We start from the raw sequence: 20,316 nt of genomic DNA, 5'->3' as shown, positions 1-20,316 counted from the left end.
GGCAAAGCAGCAGAAAGGAAAGTCATCAGTCAGGGCATGGGTGGGGGGTCCAACTGAAAGAGGGCTCCAGCCAGAAGCACATGGAAGATCACCAAGCAGAGGTTTTAGTTTTTTTTTTTTTTAAATAGGAAACACCACCAAGTGGAGCCCCCAGGGTTTGGTCAATATCAAGCCTTTAAAGAGTGGCACATCTAGGACTAAAATTCACATCTTCTAAGTATCAACTCCAAGTCTCTGAAATGCCAGCATCACCTCTGAAACCATGACTCAGTGACATCATGGATACCTTTTCTTCTATGCTGCCACAATCTTTTGTCAACAACTATACCAGACCTTCCCTTACGTGGGTTCCAGCAAAAGTCTCTCACTCTAAATACTTCCCACTCTTTCCAGCTCAGCATTTACATCTATAACAAGGACAAAAACATCACACTAACATCTCTCTCACCATTGCAAAATTAAAGAAATCATGTTCATAAAACAGGTTGGCCTGTTTGGAAAAGAAGATCATAATTTCTTAGGCAACTCAAAAAAGACAAAACCTACTGAAAATTATTTTAACACACTCATTACAGTCTTGGTCTAAGATTATAGCTTCCTCTCCGAAAGTGCAACTCACAATACAACACAGGATAAGGTACAGTCTGCAGCCGAATAACTTTGAAAATGTTGCATACAATATCCCCTTGAATAGATTCATAATTTAAAGCTCTGAAAAGTACTACGAACAAACAAAACTGTCCAAACCTTGTGTGACTCAATGTCTTCCAACTGTGGACTAAAAGAAAATCTTAAGCCCCCCAGACAACTGAACAGACCCTCTCTTGGCCAAGGGGACCTGTCCCTCCCAAAAAAACCTTAAAGCTGAGCTGCCAGCCATGAGGAGAAGGGAGGTCAGACATACAAAGTATAGTTATGCCCTGTCCCTTTTGGAGTTACTCTTTGTAACAATAAAATATTAATACAAAATCATTAACAAGTCTAAGACTATGTAAGACAAAGATTAAACCACAACTGCAGGTCATCAATTTACTTAACCAATCATTTGAGTCTCCGTATATAACCAGTGGCTTGTCTACGATTAGCAGACTTCCTTAACTTAAAACATTCCAAGCCTTTAGACAAAGCTTTGTATCTTTAACCAATTACAAATCAAAGAATCTTTAAACTCACCTATAATCTGTAATTCCCCACTTCAAATGCCCTGCCTGTTTGGGCCAAAGCAATGTATGCCTTCCACATATTGATTTAGGACTTTACATGTAATTCCTGTCTTCCTAAAATGTGTAAAACCAAACTGTAACCCAGCCACGGTGAGACCACTAGCTCAAGGCTTCTTGGGCATGGCTTTCGCAGCCATGGTAGCACATATTCAGCTTAGAAAAAAACCTCTTTAAATTATGTTAAAGAATTTGGGTTCTTTTCCATTGACACAACTTACCTGGCTAGAAAACCCTTCATTCACATAATGTTTATAAACATCCCATGACAAGGCTAGTTTTCTATGAATAACAAAAAAACAATTTAAAACTAAAATTGCCTTCTAAGAAGAGGTCTACGTATCAATAAAATGAAGAAGTAAAATTTCCATATTGCTTTCTTCCCAATGCAGAGATTGGAAGGAGAAGGAAAAGGGGTAACAACCTGAATCAACAGCCCATGTTCGACAAGGTACCTTACCCAAGTTTTGAATGTGAGAAAAAAGGACGGGGGAATAAGTTAAGCAAAAGAACATCTCAATAGATGTAAAAACAAGAGAAATAGCCCAACAACGTAAACGTGCTAATACACAGAACTATACATTTAATGGTTAAAATGGTCAATTTTATGTTGTATCTACCACCACAATGTTTTAAAAAGAGAGAGATAAATAGAACAGACCACGTTCTTGATGATAAGGCAATGTAACTTCATTAATTCAACAAAGGCAAGAAAAAAGCAATAAAATCCACCCACCTGAAAAGGTTTAAGTCATCTCATAAACAACTCTAACTGAAGAAAAAATTTAAAATTAGAAATAGGGACTACGTATAAAATAATAATAATGGAAACACTGCATGTCAAAACTAATGGGCTATAGCTAAGAGATTAAGAGGGAAGTTCACAGCCTTAAATGACTTAGCAATGGCACAAGAAACAAACAAAGCAAATGAAGTTACAAAACAACAATGAAAGCTAGAGCATAAAACTAGAAATTTTTAAAAAAAAAAAAACCATTTCTCTTTCCCAATAAATGAAGACAGCATAATGCCTTTCCCACACCCAGCCAGTATATAATATATGAAGACATGTTTCATAAATTTTAACTGTAAAGAATTGGACCTCTACTGGAGAGTGTTAACTTAATAAACACATTAGCTGAACTTTAATCAGTTGTCATCTTACCCTAGGATTTTTTTTAAATCAAATATATCATTTTCCTACTGTTAATATTTTCATTGAGAAGGCCTTCCATGTTATGCTAATGTCAATTAATTCTCCTCAAATTTATTTATAGATGTATTCTCAATCAACATCCCAACAGGTGAACTCAAAAAGTTGATTGGAGAAATTATACACAAGTGAAAAAGAGCAAAAATAGCTAAGAAACTCTTGAAAAAAGATTATACTGGTAGGGTAAAACTTCCCATATATTAAAAACATATGTTAAAAAGGAAGACTACTGATTTAGATAGCATGGCACAGAGTCACAGGAAGAGGCCAACAGAACCAGAGTCCAGGAAGACAGGTGCACACCAATGGGACAGAGGTGACAATGCAGAGCAGAGGGGACAAGACAGACTATCACTCAATGATACAGGTAACCACTTATCAACATTCACTTTTAAAAATAAACTCAGACCTATACATAGCACTACATACAAAAAACAATTACAAAAAGCTCTAAATGGGAAAAGGAAAAATAAAACTTTTAGAAGAAAATGCAAGAGACTATCTTAGGCCGGGCGCGGTGGCTCACACCTGTAATCCTACCCCTCTGGGAGGCCGAGGCGGGCGGATTCTTTGAGCTCAGGAGTTCAAGACCAGCCTGAGCATGAGCGAGACCCCATCTCTACTAAAAATAGAAAGAAATTATATGGACAGCTAAAAATATATATAGAAAAAATTAGCCGAGTATGGTGGCACATGCCTGTAGTCCCAGCTACTCGGGAGGCTGAGGCAGAAGGATCGCTTGAGTCCAGGAGTTTGAGGTTGCTGTGAGCTAGAGGCTGATGCCACGGCACTCACTCTAGCCGGGGCAACAGAGTGAGACTCTGTCTCAAAAAAAAAAAAAAGACTATCTTAATGATGTTGGAGGCAGGAAACATTTCTTTAGACACAAAAAGCATACATCATAAAGTGACAGATTGATAAATTTAACTACATTAAAATTAAGAACTTCTGCCTATCAACAGAAACCATAAATAAAACGAAAGGCCCAACCACATATTAGGAAGTATCTGCAACACATATCAACAAAAGATTAATATCAAGAACACATATAAAATTCCTATAGGTGGACTGCTATGACATCTGTAATTTTTACAAACAGTTCAGAAAATAAACAAATGAATAAATGCACATGCATATGGATATACACATACACTACCGGAAAACAAATAGGGCAAAATGTTGACAACTTATTGAATCTATGTGACGAGAACAAAGGTGATCATTACAGTTTTCTTTCCTTTTCTAATGTTTAAACATTTTATTAACAATAGGTTGTGGAGGGTAGAATTCCTACAAAGCAATAGAACAAACAGGTTTAAGACTTGACAAGCACTTTTCAAAAGAGTAAACCAAAAAAACCAAATAGAAAAAGATGGTCATCCTTATTAGTAACCAGAGAAATAAGCACATTAAAACTATCATAAGAAATCACTTAATGACCATCAGATTAACAAAGATTTGAAGTCTGACTATGCCAAATGTTCAAGAAGATGTAGATTAATGGGTACTCCCATAACTGCTGGTGGGAGTATAAGTTGATATATACACATGGGGGTGTGGGTGTGTGTGTGTATATATATATATATATATATATATATATACACACACACACACACACACACATACACACAGATAGCGGCATATTCCAACAAGACACAGCGGTACAAATGAGCTATAGTTTACATAATCAGCCATATCAACTTCAACCTAGCTTTAAGCAAAAGAATTAAATCTCAAAGAAGTATGGTGCCATTCTGTTTACAAAGAGCTCAGCATTAAGAACCAATGGATTTAATGTTTAGCAATACATTCAAAGATGGAAACACTATAAAGAAAAATGGGAATGTTTATCACCAAAGAATAGTGGTTATACCCTGAAAGAAAGGACAAGACGCAGTCCAAGAGGGAGACAGAATTCTCTAGGTTACATGGCCATTTGGGGGGGGTTGGTTTTATTTTGTTTGGTTGGTTTTTTCCCCTGAATATTATGGGGGTACAAACATTTTGGTTACATGATTTGCTTTTGTGCAGCTTGAGTCAAAGTTATATGTTATACTTTTCTGTACATGAGGTATATTTCACAAGAACCTACATTCAGATATCTCAGTAACTTCTGGAAAAATGGTTCTCTACACAGAAAAAAGTTTTTAAATTGTTGAAGGCTTAAAAATTATTTTACCTTAAACTATGTCTTGAATGCATTAGACAAATGCTATTTTAAGAACTTCTATAATTGAATTGTTTTTGTAAAAAAAGAAATCCTTTTTTACAGATAATAATCACCACCTAATTTATCTGTTTTGTAGGGACAATGTCAGTGTATATGCTGCCAAAGCACATGTTTAACTGCTTTTCAAATACACAATATAAAATTTTCATAAGTTATAGAGCTCTAGACATTCCCTCCTTTGTGAAAAACATGCAAGACTTGCCACACATACCAAGGCAATAAAAGGCAACTATGCTACTAAAATAGAAAACTCTATGACTATTTTATAGTTATTAACAATAACTATGGGCCTGGTGCGGTGGCTCACGCCTGTAATTCTAGCACTGTGGGAGGATCAATCGAGGTCAGGAGTTCTAGAGACCAGCCTGAGCAAGAGTGAAACCCTATCTCTACTAAAAAATAGAAAGAAATTAGCCAGACAACTAAAAATATATAGAAAAAATTAGCCGGGCATGGTGGCGCAGGCCTGTAGTCCCAGCTACTTGGGAGGCTGAGGCAGAAGGATTGCTTGAGCCCAGGAGTTTGAGGTTGCTGTGAGCTAGGCTGGGCACTCTAGCCCGGGCAACAGAGCCAGACTTTGTCTCAAAAACAAACAAACAAAAAAAAAAAATTATGTAATAATAATACACATGGATACAAAAGATTATTCTTCATATTCTATGCCCAATGAAAAACTGATGCAGAGGCAGGAAAGAGATTTTAGATAAAAGATACAACCTCAGGGATTAGAATTATTCATCTTTTATTCTAATAACAAGTTTTAAAAATTAAAGATGAAAAGCTTTTAGAATTTTTTGTTGATATAACTGTATATATTTATGGGGTACTTGTGACATTTTAATAAATGCATACAATGTGTTAATCATCAAGTCAGGGTAATTGGATATACATGCATCACCTCAAACATTTATAATTTCTTTGTGCTGAGAATACTCCAAATCTTCTCTTTCAGCTATTTTGAAATACATGATAAATTACTGATAACCATAGTCACTCTATTATGCTATCAAACACTAGAACAAATTTCTTCTACTTAACTGCATTTTGGCACCCACTAACCAACTCCTCTTTATTTCCCCCTCCCCCATACCTTTCTCAGCCTCTTAACCACAATTCCACCTCTATGAGATCAAATTTTTTAGCTCCCACATGAGTGAGAATATGCAATATTTGTCAGTGCCTAGCTTATTTCCCTTAACATAATGTCCTCCAGGCCCATCCATGTTGCTACAAATAGGATATCATTCTTTTTCATGGCTAAAAAATATTCCATCATATTCCATATATATTAATACTATAGTGTGCAAATATTTTCTCCCATTCTGTAGGTTTTCTGTTCACTTTATTGATTGTTTCATTGGCTGTGCAGAAGCTTTTTCATTTGATGAGGTCCCATTTATTTATTTGTGTTGTTGCTGTGACTGCCTTTGAGATCTTCATAAATTCTTTGCCTAGGCCAATATCTATAAGAATTTTTCCAACATTTTCTTCTAGAATTCTTATAGTTTCATGCCTTAGGTTTAAGTCTGTTATCCATCGTGAATTAATTTTTGTGAGTGGTGAGAGGTGTGAATCCTGTTTCAGTCTTCTACATGTGACCATTCCAATTTTCCCAGCATTATTTATGGAACAGGGACTCTTTTCCCCAGTGTATGTTTTTGTCTGTTTTGTCAAAGATCAGATAGTAATATGAAGATGGTTTTATGTCTAGGTTCTCTGTTGTGATCCATTGGTCTATGTCTTTCTTCCTGTACCAGTATCATGCTGGCTTGGTTACTATAGCATTATAGTAACAGTATAAAAGTAATTCTATTCCCAGTATAGCTTAAAGTCTGATAAAGTGATGCCTCCCAATTTATACTTTTTGCTTAAAGTTTTTTTGGCTATATGGGGGGCCTTTTCTGCTTCCATATGTAGCATAGAATTATTTTTTCTAGATCTGCGAAAAATGATGTTGGTAGTTAAATAGGGATTGCATTGAATCTGTAGATCACTTTGGGTATTATAGACATTTTAACAATGTTGATTCTGCCAATCCACGAGCATGATGTGGTTTTCCATTTGTTTACATCCTCTATTTCCTTACTCAGTGTTTCGTAGTTCTCTCTGTAGAGGTCTTTTACTTTCTGGGTTAAATATATTCCTGGGTATTTTATTTTCTTTGTTGCTATTGTGAAAGGTATTGAGTCTTTGATTTGATTCTCTGCTTGACTGTTGTTGGCATATAAGAATGCTACTGATTTGTGTACACTGATTTTGTAACCTGAGACTTTGCTGAATTTATTTATCAGTTCTAGCAGTCTCTTGGCAGAATCTTTTGGGTTTTCTGGATATAAGATCATATCATCAGCAAAGAGATAATTTGACCTCTTCTTTCCCCATTTGGATAGCCTTGATTTCCTTCTCTTGCCTGACTGCTCTGGCTAAGACTTCCAGTACTATTTTGAATAAAAGTATATTTTCTTTATCCATTTACCTGTTGATGGGCACTTAAATTGATTTCATATCTTGGCTAAAGGATTAATAACCAGAATACAAAAGGAACTCAAACAACTCAAAAGGAAAAAAAATAATCTGATTAAAAATGGGCAAATAATCTGAACAGACATTTCTCAAAAGAAGACATACAAATGGTATGGTATATTTCATATACCAATAGGTATGTGAAAAAATGTTCATCACTATTATCAGGGAAATGCAAATTGAAACCACAATGAGATACCATCCCATCCCAGTTAAAACGACTTTCATCAAAAAGATAAAAAAATAACATGCTAGTGAGGATGTGGACAAAGGGGAATTCTCATACCCTGTTGGTGGGAATGTAAATTAGTATAACCATTATGAAAAACAGTATAGAGGGTCCTCAAAAAGCTAAAAACAGAACCACCATATAATCCAGCAATCCTACTGAGTATATATCCAGCAATCCTAGCTGAGTATATATCCAAAGAAAGAAAATCAGTATATCAAAGAGATAACTGCATCCCCATGTTTATCACAATACAACAGAATTACTTTTACACTGTCAAAGGGATCCCTAGAAAACTTTCTCCCTTGAGTTCTGTTGCATTTATGTATTTGGCATATTCCATTTTATATTTTAATCTTAGCTCTCACAATAGGTGAGATCAGTGTCTGAACAGGCATTTCACCTTCTTCATCTGTGTGCCTCCAAGTGTGCCTAGCTTGAAGCCCTGAGTGTTGAATCCAAACATGTCTTTTCACAATAGGTCAAAATGACTTAATTCTCATTTTATTGATAAAGCACAATTTACTTATTTTATCATATCCCATAATAACAAATGATTAAGTATTCAAACAAAATAGGAAGTGTTCAAACTTTATTTCTGCATCACTAGGGGAAGACCTTGGAGAGCTTTCTACACTGGGAACATTATTCTGTTACCATATAACATAGGAAGTAGTGGACTCGAAAGAAAGATGTTTATCCAGATATATCTTTTTCATTCCTTAAGGAATGTTTTTAGCCTGTGGCTTTGCCTTGGGTGAAACAATGTCAAATGGTTTAAAGCAAACAGAAAATACCAACCTTTTAGGTCAGTTACTAAATCCTTTACATAGTTACCCATAGGAACTACATATATATGAGGTGGTTGATTGGCCAGCTGGCTGGTTTTCAGCCATTAACAACAGCATAAGAAATGTGACCAAACTGAACAATCATATCGCATAATAAATACTACTTAGTATTAAAATCAATGGATACTAGAAGCTTCCCTGTTTCTGAACCTCAAAATGGCAACCTGACAAGATAATCATGAGTGTCTCAGGCTCATGGAAAATTCTCTGCATGTACCTTGCTTAATAAACTTAAAAGGGGGGGAAGTAATTAAGACTATGCTATTAAAAGCTAGTTATGTTGTTTATATGTGCCATCATCTTTTAAAAAGCAAGACATTTAAATATGCGAATGAGAAAGCTAGTTCATTTTTACACTTGCTCCACTGTAGGTCACTTGCTCACGGTGGGTTGTCGGAATTATTTAAATTCAGGAGCAATACTTGGCTGACAAGCCCCCGCACTGCTGCAGGCTACAATCCTCATACAGTGCCTGAAGGGTTATTACAATTGCGGGTGTCTACAGAGGACAACAAAGGAGCCTTACCCCTTCCCGAAGGCACCTCATTAGCACTGTGTATGCAGCCAAGGGAACAGCCCAGCATTCTCTAGGGTTCTTTTTTTTTTCTTCCTGGAATGAAGTGGAAAAAAAAAGGCAATGAAGCTAACAGCACAAAAGATATTAACCCATTCAAGAAAAAGTCACGGTTCCAAATATACAAACTATTTAAAACTTCTTAATATTCTACTTAAAGCGTTACTTACTGCCTAACAATTACAACCAGATCAAGTGTCTTTTGCATTGTACATACAAGGTGTTTCTTCTATTTCTCATTGTATTATATATGATATTGATAATATCCCTTTATTAGAAGCTAGATAAAAAGAATGGAGACAAAATGACCAGATTTATTTAAAAAAAAAAATCTACTGAAAATTGTAGATGAAACATAGATACCCTTACTAAAAAGTATTACATTGTCTGGAATGATTTGAGAGCACAAAAAAACACAACTTTGAGTCATATCTCAAGATATAACCTATAAGCACAAGTGAAAGGCAATATGCTACCTCGTAAGACACTGTGCTAAATATTAATAAAAATGAGCAAATGAGATCACCAGGTACACTGATCTTAATGAATCAGCAACAATTCTCTCACAGAAGATTAACCAAATTGGTGTAATAACCACAAGAACACTCCTGCAACCTATCAAATAAAATCACAAAATAAATTAGGTGCCACACAGAAAGGTGAAAAAAATTAATCTTCTTAAAGCAGAAAAAATTAGGTTCCACTTAGAGAAAATATTTAAAAGACTGCCCAAATGATAGAACTGGTACATTACTGATCCAAAAGTATTTTATACCCATGATGAGAACTGTAACCCATTAAAACTGTACTCTCACATAATCACACGATTGCACATATAGTCATGCCCTGGCCTGGACATTATGATCAGGAACTGCTCCAACTCAAAAATCGCTAATTCACAACTAAATTTAACTTCCAAACACAACTTTCTTCCCTTCCAGTTCACTTATTCGAAACGCCCACCCACCACAGCCTTTAATGTCACTGGGCTCTGTCCCCTCTCCCCCCATCCCTCTCCTCTCGCCCAGCCTATCACCAACTTCCGTTACAAACACTGAGAGTCCCTGGCCCACCATTTTAATCACTCCTGCCACCAATCCGAACAGTCGCTTGTTTTCTCTAGGCCTGCACTCAGGCAACTGGGCCCTTACAGAAGGAGGCAACACAGAGCACAGGGTCCATTACTAACTTATGATCAGCAACCCCAGGAGACCCTCAGTATCATTCTCCAGGCCTACTGTTTCTCCGATCAACTCTCTAAGGGGCCTACTGCAAACATGTGACCCTCCCATCCCCTCCCCTACCTGCCTCCTTCACAGAGATAATGGAAGTCCTGAGAAAGGAACAACAAATTCATCTACATCTGAAGCCATCTGGCACTCCCACCCAGTGGTTGTAACAGGACAGGCTCCTCTACTCTGGCTCAGGATCTCATTCCCACTCCGCCTTATTCAGGGTCATTCCTTAGTCTTATCTTCACTGGTTTCCTACATTTCCCTTTGAATAGGGTCACTGTCTCCCATTTTGAAAACAAGACCCTTTTCAGCCCCTGGCCCCTTGTCACAACCATCCTCACTTTACACTGACCTTTTCAGCTTCCTCACCTCCCTTTAAATCCTCAAACCACTCCCATCTGACAAGTTCTGCCTCCCTAACTCCAAGTAAAATAAATAAACATATAAAACTCTTGTTGAATTACTGGTGACTTTCAAGTCACTCAGTCCAAGTAGACCCTTTTTTTCATCCTTTTACTTGGACTTTAAGCTACACTCAGCCCTACTGACTTTCCCTTTCTCCTCATTAGACTGGATTTAAAAAGACAAAATAAGAATACCTGGACTTCAGGGGATACATATCCTTGACAAGAGTAAGAAGATACATAAGCTGAAAATATGTTGCCTTATCAATATCCTCTGCAGAATCACAGTCTGGTCTTCTATCCCTAAGCTTGGAACCTTAGGATGTCACTAGAGAGCCAACAGGGCAGGATTTAGGTTGTGTATTATATACAGCATATACTGTCACTTCCAGTCAGCTCCACCAGGTCAGCCTGACCTGAGATTTTAAGGTTTACCTACATTCAAGTAACAACTCCACAAAAGCTCTCATCTCATGGAAAGTTATTTTTGTAGATCCAGGGACTTAACTTCCTTTTCTGGTTTGCTATCATAAGATGCAGTCAAATGTCATGACCTCAAAAATCATCCCTTTATTAAAATAGCCCAGCTTGTATCCAATTAAAGCATATATCATGAAAAATGATTCTCCAGATCTACTTTTAGAAACAAGCAGGATATGATTCTGTCTGATTCTATGTGCATAAGATACTGAAAAATGCAAACTAGTCTATATGACAAAAAGCAAATCAGTGGTTACATGGAGACAGGACAGGATTACAAAGGGTGCTAAGGAAACTTTTGGAGGTGACAGATATGTTCATTATCTTGATTGTGGTGATGGTTTCATAGGTGTATACATAAATAAAAATTCAGCGAATTGTAATCTTTAAATATATGTAGTTTATTTTATACCAATTATACATCAATTAAGCTGGTGAGTGCTGGGTATACATAAAGGAGGGAAATTTAGTATATGGAAAAGATATCTGCACTGTGTTTATTGCAGCATTATTCACAATAGCCAAGATTTGGAATCAACCTAAAAAATCATGGCACATATACACAATGGAATATTATATTCAAAAACCAATGAAATCCTACCATTTGCAACAACGTGGATGGAACTGGAGAACATGACATTATATGCTTAGGTGAGATAAGCCAAGCACAGAAAGACAAATTTCACATGTTCTCATATGTGGGAGCTAAATGTTAAAAACAATTGATCTCATGGAGACAGGGAATAGAATGAGGGTTATCAGAAGATGGGAAGGGTAGCAATGAGGGGGGAATAAAGTGGGGGTGGTTAATTGGTGCAAAAATATAGTTAGAATGAACAATATTTGATAGCACAACAGGGTCACTACAGTCAACAATGAGTTACGGTATATTTTAAAATAACTAAGAGTGGAACTGGAATGCTCCTAACACAAAGAAACGATGAACGCCTGAGGCGATGGATACCCCGATTACCCTGATTTGATCATTCTCATTGTATGCCTGTATCAAAATATCACACATGCCCTATAAAGATACACAACTATTGTGTACCCATAATAATTAAAAATTTTAAAAAGGAAAAAAAAAAGCTGGTGAGGCATGGGAGAGAGGAGGGAGGTTAAAAAAAAAAAAGTCCCCCCCCCCCCCCCCCCCGACAAAAAGAAAAGAATTAGACTAGACTCCTATTACCGATATAACTCGTAAGATGGCAGACCAGGTAACTGACTACTCCTCTAATGAAAGTAACTGGTTTTATTCTGACATCCTTAAAATGCATCAAAGATCTGACTAGAACAAAAAGAATAATTAACCCAAAAATTAGACAATTGGGATAAACTTAGCACTGAAGTTTTATTTAACTCTGAGGGCATGAAAAACATGGTAAATTTGAGTTTGGATGTCAAGGCCTTGAGGGTCCAAGGTAATGGTAAAGTAGAAATAAACTCTCCAGCCCCACCCCCAAAGAAATGCAAGGAAAAGTAGCTTTCAGAAAACTTGGTAGATAATGTACATCACAAAAGAAAAAAGAGGGAGGGAGAGAATTACAAATACTGATTAAGAAATACATTCATGTTAATTATTAAGAAACAGCTCCAGTATATGTATCTCCATATATTATTCTTAATACTGTATAATTAAGTGAAAAAAGTTTCTACCTGCTGTATAAAATGATACAAAATAAGAATCTACAATTATATTTGCTCATATATACGAAATTAACTCTAAGCATAAGAACATAATTAGAATGGTTATTGGGGAACGAGACAGATGTGGCACAAAAATTTAAAAAAAGACTTTTTCCTGTGTAATTTTTTTTAAACTTTTTCTCCCCCAAAAGAGACAGAATTTCACTCTGTTTCCCAGGCTGAAATATGGTGGCACAATCATAACTGACTGCAGCCTCAAACTCCTGGGCTCAAGCAATCCTCCAACCTTAGCCTCCCGAGTAGCTAGGACTACAGCTAATTTTTGTATGCTCAGCTAATTTTTTTGTTATTATTATTTTGTAGAGACAGGGTCTACCCTATGTTGCCCAGGCTGGTCTTAAACTCCTGGCCTCAAGCAATCCTCCCACCTCAGCCTCCCAGAGTGCTGGGATTATAGGCATGAGCCACAGCATCTGGCCTGTACACCTTTCTTTATTGCCTTGTTTTCTAGGTTCATGAATATGTTAGCTCTTTGAAATATAAAATTACCTGAGAATAAATACAACCAAAAATAGATACAACAAAGCTTTCTGAACAGAATGAAATAATTATAATGGAATTATTTTTTAAAATATATGGAAACACTATTTTTTATGAATGGAGGACTAAATATCATAAAGATAGCAATACTTTCTTAATCAATATACAGATTCAGTACAATTCCAAACATGCTTTGGGAGACTCAAAATCATAAAGCTATCAGTTCTCAAATTTATCTGCATAATCAATGTAGTTTCAAAAAAAGATGATTTGTGGAATTGAACAAGCTGATTTGAAAATTTATTCTGACATGTGAGGGGCCAGGAATAGCGAAGGTAGTCATGAAAAAGAAGAACAAGGAAGAGAAATTTGTTGTTCCACCTATCAATATTAATTACAGAGATAAACAGTTTAAACTACCGATGTTTTATAACAATTATGGTAGTTATCTTAAAGTGATGATTGTCCAGAAAGTCAGCTGAATTTAGATACTAAGGAGAACCTATGGTCTCCTCTTGCCTGACAGAATCAAAGATGGCAGCAACTTCAAAGATGAGAGTACTGTGGGGTCTTTCAGTCCATTGGTTTTAAAATATGGCCTACAAATTGTCTACATTTTAACTGAAAAGAGGCAATGGGAAGGAGGGAAGAAGAGAGACAGGGTGAGATAGAAAGAGACAGAAACACTGAGAAATTCTCTCCCCTACAGGTAAAATTTCTCCTAAGTTCCTTAGGCATGCTCTAAGGGGCAAAGTCAAAAAACGTTTATAAGATATTATACTTGTCAGCCAGGATATGTCAGACGTGTTAAATGGCAATAAAGTTAATCAGACAGTCTTACCTGGGTGGCTACAAGATAGATCAGCTCCCCGAGGGTTGGTAAAAGGCACTGTTTTAATTTGCTGTTCCTGAAGTTTTCCCTAATTAATTCAGTTAAGAGAACAATTGCCTGAAAAAAGAAAAAAGTATATTATTTCGGGTGTATTTCTCAGTTCTTTAACCTATATGTAAAAAGCAAGACACTCCATAAGACTTATCATTTTTAAGAACTAGTTTCCAAATTATTTTCAAAATATGTGCCTTCTTCCTGAAGAAAAATATAGTAACTCGCCCAGATAAGGGTTAAGAATATATCCAGTAAAATAAACTCATATACACATAGCACTTTTCAGTTTACAAAGCACTTTCACTGCATCACTGATCCTGTGAGGCAATTGCTGCCCTATCTTCAAAGAAGTAAACAGAGGCTGACAAAGGTTCCAGAAACTGGCCCCAAGCTATTCAGCTCACTTAGACAGCCAAGATCTGGACACAGATTTTAACCACGCCACATCCCTGGTATGCTCTAGCACACCACCGTTTGAAAAGTTCTTATATTGCATTAAATTTTTACATGATTCCTTCAAAACTCTGAGAGTGGGAATGTTATACCAAAGTTTCAGTACAATCCACTTTGAAACTCAGAATATTTGATCAGATCTAGTTAATTTCCTAGGAGTCATGCTAAGAAAATCACATACACTCATTGCCAGAAAGCATACACCAGAACACAGGTGAATCAAATCATAGTATGACCATGAAGTAGGACCATGAAGAATGGTTTCAGTATGTCAGAGAGAGAGAATGGCTCCATTCTGAGCAGGAAAAAAAAAATTACACAAAACAGTATGGAAGCATTACTCTAAAACAGTGTGACTCAAAGTGTAGTACACAGACAAGCCTATTTCTTACCACTGATAAAGACATTAATTTAAAAACTGAAAGAAAGCATTTAAAAATTTCAAAGTAATTTGACAATGCCACAACATCTAAGCATGCAATCACAGGTCTCATTTTGTAAACAAGAGTATGGAAAAGTTGAAGATACAGGTGAAGTAGCTGCACAATAGTCCATGTACTGTAGGAACACTTGCTAATGTATTTTTTTAAAAACCACTATTGAGATATAACTGACATGCAACAAACTGCATATATTTAAAGTATACAATTAGATACATTTGGCATATGTATTGTCTGTGAAATCATCACCGCCATCAAGATAACAAACACCCACAGTGTTTCCTCAAGGTCCCTTTATAATCCCTCTGTCCCACTCCATTTCTCTTCTCCCCAGACAGCCACCAATTTACTTTTTCATTAGTTCGCATTTTCTAAAGTTTATGTAAATGCAATTATATACTATGTATTCTTTTTTGTTCAGTTTCTTTCACTCAGCATAATGCATTTGAAATTCATCCATGTTACTGCTGAGTAGTATTCCACTGCATGGATGTACCAAATGTGTAACTCTCAAAATCCACTGCCTTACACACAATGAATCCTCTAGATCTGTGGTCCCCACCCCCTAGTACCAGTCTGTGGCCTGTCAGGAAAACAGGGCAGTGCATCACTGCCTGAGCTCCACCTCCTCCAACCCCGCTTCCCTACCCCCCTCACCAGCACTCCCCCCATCCCCGGTCCATGGAAAAATTGTCTTCCACGGAACCAGTCCCTGGTGCCAAAAAGGATAGGGACCACTGCTCTAGATGAAGTGGTTGGAAGAAAAAGGAATCATGCAGCATTAGCCTTTGCAACAGGTCACTTCTACACAGTCTCCTTCTCCTTTGACCTTTACTGATCCTCCACTAGTACCACACTGAATCATCTGAAATTGCCACTAATGTTCAGCAATTTTTTTTTTTTTTTTTTACCTATTAAAAACAACAAATTGTCTCCAGGACACTAGCCTAAAAGAATGGCTAAAGTACGTATTCCAAAGAGAAAGGATATGATAAAAGAAGAAACCTTGGCATATCAGACAGGAAGCAAGAATACAGTAGGAAAAATTATAGGTAAATACAATAAGCTTTCCTTCTCCTATTAAGTTTTCTAAATTATGTTTGATGATTGAAGAAAAAACTATAAAAATTAAATGTAAATGATCCAAATACAACAATCAAAAAAACAGAGATTGGCACAGTGGAAGAAAAAACTATGACCCAACTATAGATTGTCTACAAGAAACTCACAACAAATATAGTGATACAGTTAGGTTGAAAATTAAAAAAAGGAAAAATATCCCATATATACAACTAATTATGAATTTAAAATAAATTAAAAAATAAATTTTATTTAGTTATTTAAAAAGATGGAAAAAATGTCATAAAGCAATAATCAAAGGAAAGCAGGATTGATTATATTAAGTTGACTTCAGACCAAAGAAAATTCCCAGAGACCAAAAGAAACGTTATATAATATTAATGATAAAAGGGTCAATCCACCAAGAAAAAAAACACTAATCCTAAATGAGTATCACCAAACAAAAGACCTGCAAAATATGTGAAGCAAAACCCAACAGAACTGGAAGGAGAAACAGACAAATCCACAATTACAGATAAGAACTTCAACACTTCTCTCTCAGGCACAGAAAGGCAAATACTGCATGATCTCATTTATACATGAAATCTTAAGATGTCAAACTTATCGTCATACAGACTAGAATGACAGTTATGAGAGGCTGGGGTTGAGGTAAGGAACTGGGAGATGTTGATCAAAGGGTACAAAGTTTCAGTTAGACAGGAGGAACAAGTTTTCAAGATCTAGTGCACAACATGGTGATCACAATTAATAATAACATATATTTCACAATTGCCAAAAGAGTAGGTTTTGTCTTTTGTTTTTTGTTTTTGTTTTTTTTTATTTCAGCTTATCATCATGGGGGTACAAAAGTTCAGGCCACATACACTGCCCATGTCCTGCCCATCCCCGCGAGTCAGAACTTCAAGCATGTCCATTCCCCAGACAGTGCGCATTGCACTCATCATGTAGTTATACCCCCATCCCCTCCCCCCCACCCCCCATCCCCCTGAGTCAGAACATTCAAGCGTGACCATTCCCCAGAAGAGTAGGTTTTAAATATTCTCAGTACAAAGAAAAATTATGTGAGGTAACCGATATGCTAATTAGCTTAATACAATCATTCCACAATATATACATATATCAAAACATCACACTGTATTGCCAATTAAAAATTTAAAATTGTTCGGGACCAGCCTGAGCAAGAGCGAGACCCTGTCTCTACTAAAAATAGAAAGAAATTATATGGACAACTAAAAATATATATATACAGAAAAAAATTAGCCAAGCATGGTGGAGCGTGCCTGTAATCCCAGCTACTCAGGAGGCTGAAGCAGGAGGATTGCTTGAGCCCAGGAGTTTGAGGTTGCTGTGAGCTAGGCTGATGCCACAGCACTCTAGCCTGGGCAACAGAGTAAGACTCTGTCTCAAAAAAAAAAAATAAAATAAAAATTTTAAATTTTTTCTAAATTTAAAAACTAAACAATTGATAAAAGAACTACACAGAAAATGAGTGGGCATCAAAAGAATAATAAAGGAAATACTATGAACAACTCTATACATATAAATTTTGCCACTTACACAAAATTAAGCAACTCCTCAAAAAATACAAACTATCACAACTCACCCAATACAAAATAATTATTTGCAAATGACATGACTGTCTACATAGTAAGTCCCAAGCAATCTAGAAGAAAAAACTCCTAGAAAGTGAGTGAGTTTGGCAAGGTCAAGGGATACAATATCAGCATTCCAAAAACAACTGTATTTCTATGTATGAGAAATGAACACATGGAAACAAATTTAAAACACCATTTACCATCACTAAAAAAAAATTAAATACTCGGGTATAAATCTAACAAAACACACATAGGATTTATATGTTGAAACTATACAATGCTGTTTAAAGAAATCAAAGATCTAAATAAATGGACTGATATACTATGTACATAGATAGGAAGACTCAACATGGTGAAGATATCAATTCTCCCTAAATTGAAACACAAGTTTAATGCAATTCCTCTCAAAATCCTGGAATGATTCTTTGTAGATATTAACAAGATTACTCTAAAATCTATATGGAAAGACAGAAAAATTAAAATAGCCAAACAATTTTGAAAAAGAATAAAGTGGTTGGAATTATTTTAACTGGTTTCAAGATTTATATAGCTACAGTAATGAAGACTGTTTCACATTATTAATGGGATAGACACACAGATCAATGGAACCGAATAAAGAATCCAGAATAGCTCCACCAAGCAAAGCCAGCTGATTTTTTTTATTTCAGCATATTATGGGGGTACAAATGTTTAGGTTACATATATTGCCTTTGCCCCATCCAAGTCAGAGCTCCAAGCTTGTCTATCCCCCAGACGGTGCACAACACACCCATTATGTGTGAATGTAACCATCCCCTTCCTAACCCCCCCACCTGCCCGACACCCAATGAATGTTACTACTATATGTGCACATAAGTGGTGATCAGTTAATGCCAATTTGATGGTGAGTACATGTGGTGCTTGTTTTTCCATTCTTATGATACTCCACTTAGTAGAATGGGCTCCAGCTCTATCCAGGATAATACAAGAGGTGCTAGATCATCATTGCTTTTTGTGGCTGAGTAGAACTCCATGGTACACATATACCTACCACATTTTATTAATCCACTCATGTATTGATGGGCACTTGGGTTGTTTCCACATCTTTGCAATTGTGAATTGCACTGCTATAAACATTCGAGTGCAGATGTCTTTTTTATAGAACACCTTTTTTTTCCTTTGGGTACATGCCCAGTAATGGGATTGCTGGATCAAATGGTAGTTCTACTTTTAGCTCTTTCAGGTATCTCCATAATACTTTCCACAGAGGTGGCACTAATTTGCAGTCCCATCAGCAGTGTATGAGTGTTCCCATCTTTCTGCATCCAGGCCAACATTTACGGTTTTAGGACTTTTTGATAAAAAACATTCTCACTGGAGTTAAGCAATACCTCATTATGGTTTTGATTTGCATTTCCCTAATGATTAGAGATGTTCAGCCTTTTTTCATATGTTTGTTGGCCATTAGTCTATCTTCTTTTGAAAAGTTTCTGTTCATGTCCTTTGCCCACTTTTTAATGGGGTTGATTTTTTCTTGCTGATTTTCCCAAGTTCTGTACAAATTCTAGTTGTCAGCCTTTTATCAGACGTATAAGCATGCGAATATTTTCTCCCATTCTGTAGGTCGTCTGTTTGCTCTCGTGATAGTTTCCTTGGCTGTGCAGAAGCTTTTTAATTTGATCAGGTCCCATTTATTTATTTTTGTTGTTGTTCTGATTGCCTTTGGGGTCTTGTTCATAAATCCCTTCTCTAGGCCAATGTCTGTAAGAGTTTTTCTGACATTTTCTTCTAGAATTCTTATAGTTTCATGCCTTAGGTTTAAGTCTATTATCTACCACGAGTTGATTTTCGTGAGAGGCGAGAGGTATGGATCCTGTTTCCGTCTTCTACATGTGGCATAGCCCGCTGATTTTTGACGAAGTTGCAAAGGCAGAGGCCAGGTGCAGTGGCTCATGCCTGTAATTCCAGCACTGTGGGAGCCCAAGGCAAGAGGATTGCTTGAGGCCAGGAGTCAGAGACCAGCGTGGGCAATACAGGGAGACCTCACCTCTACTAAAAAATGTTTAAAAAACTTGTCAGGCACAGTAGCATGTGCCTGTAGTCTCCGCTACTCAAGAGGCTGAAGTGGGAGGATTACTGAGCCCAGGAGTTTGAGGCTTCAGTGACCTATGATCATGCCACTGCAGTCCAGACTAGACAATAGAGTGAGGACCACCCCTCTAAAGAAAATTAACAAAACAAACTAACAAAAAAAAGGTTCAAAGGCAATCCAACGGAGAAAAGTCAACCTTTTCAATAAATGGTGCTAGAGCTATTCAATATATGGAAGGGAAAAGCAAAAAGTGAAACTAAACCCAAGTCTGACACTTTACACAAAAAATTAACTCGAAATGGTTCACAGACTTAAATGTAAAACACGAAACTACAAAACTTCTATAAAAAATACAGAATAAACTCTTTAGAATCTAGTACTACCCAAAAAGTAGAATTGATGCCAAAAGCAGAGACGCTGTACCAAAGAGGACATACAGCTGGCAAATAAAAATAAGCACATGAAAAGAAATTCAACATCATTAGCAATTAGGGAAATGCAAATTAAAACCAAAGTAAGATATCACTACACACCTATGAGAATGGTAAAAATGAAAAATAGTGACAACACCAAAAGCTGTAAGGATGGTGAGAAAATCAATCACTCATACATTGCTGATGAGAATATAAAATGGTACAGTCACTC

At 36.5% G+C, this 20,316-nt stretch overlaps 1 protein-coding gene across 5 annotated transcripts in view; it reads right to left on the bottom strand.

Annotated features, from left to right (window-relative positions):
- The window catches only part of ULK4 (unc-51 like kinase 4), a 497,440-nt gene that overhangs the window by 392,743 nt on the left and 84,381 nt on the right, over positions 1-20,316 (bottom strand). For all 5 annotated transcript variants that reach the window (XM_045530714.1, XM_045530715.1, XM_045530713.1 and 2 more), the window contains 2 exons: positions 13,988-14,095; positions 8,793-8,876 (listed from right to left, as the gene is read on the bottom strand). In XM_045530714.1, coding sequence (XP_045386670.1) covers positions 8,793-8,876; positions 13,988-14,095 — 192 coding nt within the window. The remainder of the gene's footprint in view (positions 1-8,792; positions 8,877-13,987; positions 14,096-20,316) is intronic.

Source organism: Lemur catta, chromosome 18 (genome assembly GCF_020740605.2).
Source record: "Lemur catta isolate mLemCat1 chromosome 18, mLemCat1.pri, whole genome shotgun sequence".
NCBI lineage: Eukaryota > Metazoa > Chordata > Mammalia > Primates > Lemuridae > Lemur > Lemur catta.
The sequence above is the reverse complement of the archived record's forward strand: the minus strand, read 5'-3'. Positions and strand labels throughout refer to the sequence as shown.